We start from the raw sequence: 9,000 nt of genomic DNA, 5'->3' as shown, positions 1-9,000 counted from the left end.
CGTTTGTTAGAAATAATTTCTCGCAAACAGCACTATGGTAAATATGTAAATCTCTAAAGCAAGGGTAATTTAAACATAACAAATTGTAGAAGTAAAAGTAAAATTACAACAAAGTTGAAAATAATAGTTTGAAAATAATTGAAAAAGAAGTTTTGGTATAAATACAGTTATTATATATATGAATTATATATATATATATATATATATATATATATATATATATATATATATATATATTAATAATACCAAACAGTTACAATCCGCAAGCCGCAATCATTTTCAATAGTCACAATTTGCGTTGATACTCTTTTTTCTTCCAGTCTCATCAAAACCCTCGGTTCAAAATAAATAAAACGGCAAATCCTTCGATAGCGAAACATCAAAAAGATTAAAAACTGATTCGCTTTAATGGCGGAAAAACCCCAACCCGTTCAGGTACTATACTGTGGTGTTTGCGGGTTACCCGCTGAGTATTGTGAATTCGGACCCGATTTTGAAAAATGCAAACCCTGGTTGATCCAAAATGCTGCCGAGATTTACCCTGATCTTCTCCAAGGTAATGTTTTTCCTTTCACCTTTTTGATTGAGTTTGAAAACCCATGAATGTTTTCTGATTATGTTTCTCGGTTTTGCGATTTGAATCAGACGCAAATGCGAAGGAAGTAGATAAAGTTTCGAATCAACTTCAATCATCTTCGATTGCGGATGGCACTTCGGCTTCTGGTAATGTTGATGTTATAGGCGTTTTTAGTTGTCAGTGTTTTAATTTATATACACTCTAGCATATATACTCGTTGCTTTTAAGTTGTATTTGAATTGGCTAACAAATCTGATTTTTGTACAAACTCTTACTAACTGGTGCACAACATCTGATACTAGTTAGTTGCCACTTCAGAAGTGAGTTGTTAAGAACATGCTTGTTTGTGCTGAATTGATGATATCAATTATGATTTTTTTTTTTTTTGTGAAACTTTATGCTTGTCAAGACCAATTATGCAGCTCTTTTATAATATAGGGACAACATATAGACATACAAGCATGTTCTATTATATTTTTACACATTAGAATACATACATGCTTCTACAGTTCTACTTGTGACAGCATATGTGTTATGCTAATAGACTATGCATGCTTTCATATCAGTGTAACTGCATTTTAAAATTAATCAGTGATGAGTGGATTATATTGTAAACTTAAGTTCTTCTAAGGTGCATAATTGGTCTAGGTAATTCAGATAAGTTAGTTTTCTTCAATCTAGAGGTGTGTGCATCAGATTGAATTTCTAAGAAGATAAAATGGGAACTAAAGACTGTTTTATTATGCTCATTTTTTCTTCTTCTTTGGGGTCTAGAAATATACAAGTTTCATTTTAAATAAACACAAGAGTATTTATTTCTTTATAATTAGTTGTTGCTCTAGGGGTTGTTGATCCAAGATTTTATACACTTATATTCTATGAGTTTATTTTCAACTTCTCATTCAGTTTTGGTGGACAATCAGAGGCTGGTATGGCATTTATGGCTTGGCCATCAAAATTTTGCTTATGTCAGATGATTGTTTTTTCATTTTTTTTATAGAAATAAAGACTTATCTTCTTTTTAATATAAAACTTGTGAAATGGAAAAATGTACTCCTCACATATTCCCATGTTTACACAATAAATGATATATACCATTCTATTTGATTCATGATAACATTTGAGAACTCTCACTTATTAAGAACACCAAGAACATATATTGGTTCGTTACATTTGTTTATGATCAATAATAAAACAACCAAAAAACAATACCCAATTACTACAGGGTCCTTAGCTAAGGGGGAGGTTAGATGTAATCAGTGTTCCTTAGAAAGGTTGCTTTAATAGGAAAACTTTGGCAAGAAGAAGTGCATGTCAATATGCTATATACATGTGAATGAAGAAAAAGGAAAAAAAATATTGGAACTAGGAAATAGAACAAATAAAGGATTAAGTTAGATGAATAATAATTATAATACATAAATGAGCACAAAAATATAACTCAAAAACCATGATATCCACTTGATTGATCCATCCTGTCTAAACCCACAACCTACAACCTGAAAATCCAAACCCTATTTCCATCGTTTATCTCTTGTTCTTACTTATCTTAATTGAATTGTTGAGATAGTTAGGAAATACAGAACCCTTCCTAACAACTCCCATTATTGATGACTTAGATTTGCCTACACCTCATAGAAAAGGAGTTTGTGGGTCTACTAATCATCTAATCCAAAAGTATATTGCATACCAAAACTTGTTTCAACCTGCAAAGCTGTAAACAAGAATAGATTGAGGTGAAAATACCCTATTGATTATATGCTTTACAAGGAAGCAATACAAGACTATAAATAGAGGTAGGATCCTTAGACAAAGGAAACCCTATGGGCCCATGAGCTAACTAGGCCAAAACTAATATATATATATATATATATATATATATATATACACACACACACACACACACAAACACACACTCTAACACTCCCCCTCAAGCTGGATCATTGATGTTAATCATGCCCAACTTGTTACAAATATCAAGATCCTCGAACTAAGTAAAGCTTTGGTGAAGACATCTGACTTCCGTTCAAACATGGTGAGTAGAGATGGTTCCATCTTCTAGCTTTTCACGTGTGAAATGACAGTCTCCTTCGATATGTTTAGTCCTTTTGTGAAACACTGGATTGTTTGTAATATGGATAGCCACCTCGTTATCAATACAAGTTCATTGGTTTTGATTGAGCAAAACCAAGTTCATCCAACAGATTTCATACCCATATCAGCTCGCATGTAGTCTCAGCCATAGCCTGGTATTCAGATTCAACACTTGACCGTGAAACGACATTTTGTTTCTTACTTTTCCATGAAACTAGATTCTCTCCAACAAACACATAAAAACTAGTAGTAGACCGCCTAGTTGTAGGATCCTAATTTTAGTCGACATCAGTGAACCCTTTGATGACATGATGACCATGATTTTGATATAAAATGCCATGACCAGGAGCACCCTTTAGGTACTTCAGAATACGACTAATTGCATCTCGATGAGAGGTTCGTGGAGATGACATAAACGGACTTACAACACTCATTGGAAAAGGCAATGCCTAGGCGTGTAATTGTCTAAGTAGTTTAATTTTCCTACAATTCTTCTGTATTTCTCTGGGTTCTCAAGTGGATCTCCTTCGTCTGCTTTCAATTCCATATTTGGAATCATTGGAGACTCGCAAGGTTTTGTTTCAATCATCCTAGAATCCTTGAAAATATCCGAGCAATATTTCTACTGAGACAAACAAATCCATTTTCGAGTACGAGAGACTTCAAATCCCAAAAAGTATTTTAAAGGACCTAGGTCCCTTGTTTGAAATTGAGGTGCAAGGAAATCTTTCGGCTTCTTGATCCTAATTCCATTACTCCCAGTAATCACAATGTCATCAACATATACCACTAAGGCACTAACAAAATGCATCTGGAAGGCGATGAAGCAAAGAACACAAAATGATCATAAGAGCTTCTTCGTAAGCCAAACTGTGTCACCACAACACTAAACCGTCCAAACCAGACCCGAGGGGATTGCTTAAACCATATAGTGATTTACGTAATTTTGCAAGAAGACATTCTTCATATCCAGTTGATGGAGGGCCCAATTATAAGTAGTAGCTAATGAAATGAATAATCGGATGGAAGATACCTTAGCTATAGCTATAGGAGAAATTGTCTCGGAGTAGTCTACCCTATAAGTCTGAGCATATCCTTTAGCAACCAAGCGTTTAGATGAGCTATAGATCTGTCTGGATTTGACTTTCACAGTGAATACCCATTTGCAACCTATTGCCTTTTTACTTGTTGGTAAGTCTACCAAATCCCATATATTGTTATGATCGAGAGCATTGATCTCATTAATCATAGCATCCCGCCATCCAGAAGGGTTCAAACCTTCACCAACTGTTTTAGGAATAGATATATTATCAAGTGTAGAGATCATCACGCGTGAAGTTGAAGATAGTTTACCATAAGAAACAAAAGAGGATATAGGGTAAGTACATGAATGCTTCCCTTTCCTTAAGGCAATGGGAACATCACGGTCAGGATCCTGTGTATTGGAAGATGGTGGATCACTCGTAGCAGGATGATCACCGGTATTTGGACCTGCAGGTGAAGATGGTATCGGATCGGGAGCTGATGTAGGTCGTCGTTGCCTACTATACACATGAATTACTAGCGGTCTTGGCGTCTTGCATGCTCTCATGGTTGCTCAGAGTTGGATGCATGGAAGACTCTACAGTCGAGTCAGAAACAGAAACAGTTATAGTGTACACCAACAAATCATCGTTGTTTCCTTGATCACGAGTGCTGGTCACCTGAAAAAATGGTACTTTCTCTAGAAAACTGATATCTCGTGAAATGATATAACGATCGAGTGTAAGAGAAAAACACCTATAACCTTTCTGAAGGCGAGAATATCCAAGGAAAACACACTTGAGGGACTTCAGATCTAGTTTGTTGATCTGAGGTTGAGAATCCTGAATAAAACAACTACAACCAAATATCTTTGGTTCAACAGGGAATAGATGTTTATTAGGAAACATAACAAAAAATGGAATATCACCACCAAGAACTGCAGATGACATACGGTTGATGAGAAAACATGCAATAGAAACTGCATCGGCCCAAAATGTTTTTGGAACGGTCATCTGAAATAATAGTGCTCAAGCTACTTCAAGAAGGTGACAATTTTTTTCGTTCAACAAACACCATTTTGGGAAGGTCATCTGAAATAATACAACCAAGTAACACAGGAATAATTATCCACAAAAGTCACAAAATACTTGAACCCGGTTTTAGAAGTAATAGGACAAGGACCCCATACGTCAGAGTGAATCATTTCAAATGGGGATGCAACCCGTTTATTAGCTCTTGGGTTCAAGTGAACACATTGATGTTTAGCAAATTGACATGACTCATGATTTAAGGATGATAAATGACTAAACTGGAGATATAATTTCTTCAAACTTTGAAGAGATAGGTGACTTAAACGAAAATGTAATTCAAACGGAGATAATGACATCAATCCTACTAGGGATTTCATTTCCCAATTGGCACTGTTATTTTCTCAAATGTTTTGCTCTCAAACATAAACTATCAAGACAACACTTTATCTGAATATCTTCATCATGTTAAAACAAAATTTCTCAACTTTTAGGCTTCTTCATACTTAAATTTTAATCTTTAATTAGTTTCTTGTAGGCTCTTCAGCACCAAAACAGGAACCTGTAAAGAAACTTCCAGGGGGCAAGATAAAAAAGAAGGTATGAAAATTTATAATACTTATGCTTACAGCAGATTTTAAATTTCTTTTGATCCTTTATATCGCCACATAGGGAATCTTTTCTTCAGTTACTTTGTTTGTTAATCAAACAATGTTAATTCACTCAATTGGATTTGTACCCAAGTGTTGGAAAGGTATTAATAGGGACAAGGGACCAAAAAGATATAAAATTTTTATATATGGGTGTTTCAGGAAAGTATACCTACAAGTTTCAACCTTCTAAATCACTTTAATGAAAATTTTTCAGTTTAATATTTTTAATTGCAAAGCATTTTGTAATGAATACCTATCACCGAATACAATAATTGTTATAAAAGAAAAAAAAACGAGGGCAAATTTGTAAAAAGTTAGATGAATTTGTCGTGTAGGAGAGACAAGAAGTTATAATTGAGAAGGTAACTCGCAACAAGCGAAAGTCTATCACCACCATAAAAGGCCTTGAACTTTTTGGTAAGCATAATAATTAATTATTATTATTATTATTATTATTATTTTAAATTCCCATTTTTTTTATGACAATAGGATTCTGATAATGATAATGTAATGTAGGTATTAAACTGAGTGAAGCTTCAAAGAAACTTGGAAAGAAGTTTGCTACTGGAGCTTCTGTTGTTAAGGTACAACAATTTTACATTTTAATTTAACAATGTTACAAAAATATTATCTTTAAATAATTAATTGAATTTTGTGAAAAAAAAAAAAAACAGGGGCCAACTGAAAAAGATCAAATCGATGTACAAGGAGACATAGCATATGAGATTGTGGATTTCATCACACAAACATGGCCTGATGTAATAATCATCACTACCATTTTCCTTTTCTTACTTCATAGTTGGTGTTTTTATAAATAATGTTTTTAAAAAAATATTTCAAAAACTAAATGGGAAAAAGGCTATAATTTGAGTTCTTTTAACAAAACTACAGGTTCCTGAAACTGCAATTTTCTTTATTGAAGATGGGAAAAAGGTCCCAGCTGTATGAATTTTGGAGATCAGGTATGATGACACTATCCGATACTCTCAAATTAAATGTCAAAAAATAAAAAAAAGATTTGATTTGTAAAAGCTAAGATTCTATTATCAATGCATTTAAAGTTGACGAGTCAATTGAAATATACAAAAATGGAAGCATTCAGCCATGCAAAACAATTAAATACTTTCCTGTAGTAAATGAACTTTGGATTCTACTACCATTTACTGCATTTTTTTTTTATTATCACAGTATTAAATCCCACATTTACTTCATTGCATATTTGCATGCATCATAATTTGTTATTTGATTGCAGAGGATCTATGACCATATCTAGAGTTAGATCATCTATTAGTTGTTGAGGGTTGACCAAAATTATGATGTAATGATACATATATAGATATATATCACAGAGCATGAAATGAACCACACATTTGTTTTTATTTTTGGACCACAATGTGGACATATAATATCACATAAAACAAAGAAATTGAGTAATGGTGGGGAGTTTGACTTTTCTTTCTTAATGGTTGTGATCTTTTGTATGTATCTTTGACTTTGATCAAGCAAGAAGATGATTTTATAGAATCTTGTGACAAAATGAAAATCTTTCTAGACCTTGTCAAGTTTGATTGAAATTGAAAATGTGTTTTGTGTGTTGAGTGTTTGAATGTTTGATGCAATTCAAAGGAAATCTTGGAAGTTATATTTCATAGATATGGTTAGATTTCATGTTGACAGAATCCAACTTTTTGATTCGTAGTAATAAATGAACTATTTTGGATTTCATTAAAGTTGTTAACATTTAATTTGGGCTGACAACCTAACGTTTTGGGGAGACTTAATTGATTATAGGCGAAAAAGTCATTTTTTTTAACAAAAATGTATAAATTGTAGCAATGGTATAAGTAATTTTTTTTGAACGACAAACACACATACTCTATGCTGCTCCTAAACCCTTTTTTTTTTTTTTTTTTTTTTAATCGTCTCCAACAAGAATTGATCTTTAATCCTTAGTTGATGGGTATCTTTTCCACCAACACATGATACTATTGGGCTACAAACAATTTGGTAATGGAATAAGTAACTTAATCTACAAACCATTTGGTAATGGTATTAGTAACTTAATCTTAAGATTTATGAAATATGATGATCGAAGTAGGTAGATATGTTTTTTTTTTTCAAAACGATATCAAAGGACGTGGGAGAGATTTAAATATATATAACAATGGTTGTGGTGTGGATATTCCATAAATGAGGTATGGGATTCAAAACTTAGCATACACATAATATTGCTAGTGCTCTATGAATTTTTCCACATGATGGGGTTGAGACTGGTTCGACACGGGTAGTCTGGTATACTGTTTATAATAGCCGATTAGTGGTTGTGGTTGTGGTTGTACTAGACTGCTGTGTAATCCTAATGTATTCTCTGATGGATGATAGATGAATTTAGATTCGATGTGTCATGTGTGCTGATTATTAGAGATGTTTGACAGAGACTTTTTAGTATTTTCCTTTAAAAATTCGATGTGATGATAAACTCCAAAATATATAGATATAGATGAGACCGTGACTAACTGATCTGGTAGTTTAATGCACAAATAAGAACATATCTAATGATAGTTTTTTCTAAAAGTTTTTTTTACATAGTAAGGGCATCTCTAATAAAGTTACATAAAATCTCTAATAAAAACTTTTTCTAAAACTTTTTACTATTTGAAAAATTATTTACCAATTGAAAAGAAGACTTCTTTGAGAGGTCACTCAAATTTTTTTTTTTTTTAACCTTTTAATTTAATTTTAGACTTGTCACATTTGATACCCTACATTTAGTAACATTTTATTTTATACGATCATCATATTTAGATATTAGATGTACTTGGCCTCTATGGTATCTTTCAGTTGTAGTCCACTAAATCGTTAAGACAAAGCTACAACGACATACAGCCGATTTTTAGGACAACATGTTTAAGCTCATTCACCTCAAACATCCTGTAGTCTTCTTCTTTGTTAGATGCCAACTGTTACTTTGATAACAACTTAAATGAGAAACACTTGCTTTTACTCACGACATATATTATACCAAAATATGTGTATTGTGAAATAAGGAAATATGATTTTCCACACAATTTAAAGAAATTTGTAAGTTTTTTAAATTGGAACCATAAAAAATATACACATAAATAAGCTTAAGCACAATAATGAAGTTCAATTTTTTTGAACGATTGAAATCTCGAACTTGCTTTTTGACAGAAAAACATGTTCAATACTTGCAATATAGTTCAAAATTTGCGCTTTTGTAGAAGAAAGTTTTACACTTGTTTCCTGACAAAAATAGAATGCACAATTTTGTCTAATTTTATAAATGCTCATACTTTTGAGTTTACACAAAATGGTAGTTAATACTTTATTTGTATAATATATAATATTTTTTTATGGCTATTCACTACTATACTTATTTTATAACTATTGATGAGATATTATGACGATATATTTGGTTTAAAACAAATTGTAATTTAAGTATAAAATCAAGTTTTGTGTGTTGATGTAAAGTAAATAGCAATACATGAAATTTAATGTTCTATAATTTAGGGTTAATTATTTATAAGGGTAACATACTTTAGCCCGTGTATCCATTTAGTCTCTCTCTTTTTTTTTTTTTTGGTTTTTTTCGTATACATATGAC

General features: G+C 32.3%; 1 protein-coding gene across 1 annotated transcript; it reads left to right on the top strand.

The window, feature by feature from the left end:
- Nucleotides 1–264: 264 nt before the first annotated feature.
- Nucleotides 265–6,838, top strand: LOC145110910 (translation machinery-associated protein 22-like). Its single transcript, XM_079047226.1, has 8 exons — nucleotides 265–556; nucleotides 646–723; nucleotides 5,261–5,322; nucleotides 5,711–5,792; nucleotides 5,892–5,959; nucleotides 6,050–6,133; nucleotides 6,267–6,337; nucleotides 6,628–6,838. Exons 1-7 carry the CDS (start codon nucleotides 409–411, stop codon nucleotides 6,321–6,323), a joined length of 579 nt encoding a protein of 192 aa, XP_078903352.1. The 5' UTR covers nucleotides 265–408; the 3' UTR covers nucleotides 6,324–6,337; nucleotides 6,628–6,838.
- The last annotated feature ends 2,162 nt before the right edge of the window (nucleotides 6,839–9,000 follow it).

This window comes from Lactuca virosa, chromosome 5 (assembly GCF_052849685.1).
Source record: "Lactuca virosa cultivar CGN04683 chromosome 5, Lactuca_virosa_CGN04683_v6, whole genome shotgun sequence".
Lineage (NCBI taxonomy): Eukaryota > Viridiplantae > Streptophyta > Magnoliopsida > Asterales > Asteraceae > Lactuca > Lactuca virosa.
This window is presented reverse-complemented; position numbering and strand designations above follow the sequence as displayed.

Bases quoted from the DNA above. Each gene is read 5' to 3' on its own strand.
- LOC145110910 (XM_079047226.1), top strand. From the start codon at position 409: ATGGCGGAAAAACCCCAACCCGTTCAGGTACTATACTGTGGTGTTTGC. The intron at 557-645 runs GTAATGTTTTTC...GATTTGAATCAG, and splicing joins TTACCCTGATCTTCTCCAAG to ACGCAAATGCGAAGGAAGTA. The intron at 724-5,260 runs GTAATGTTGATG...AGTTTCTTGTAG, and splicing joins GGATGGCACTTCGGCTTCTG to GCTCTTCAGCACCAAAACAG.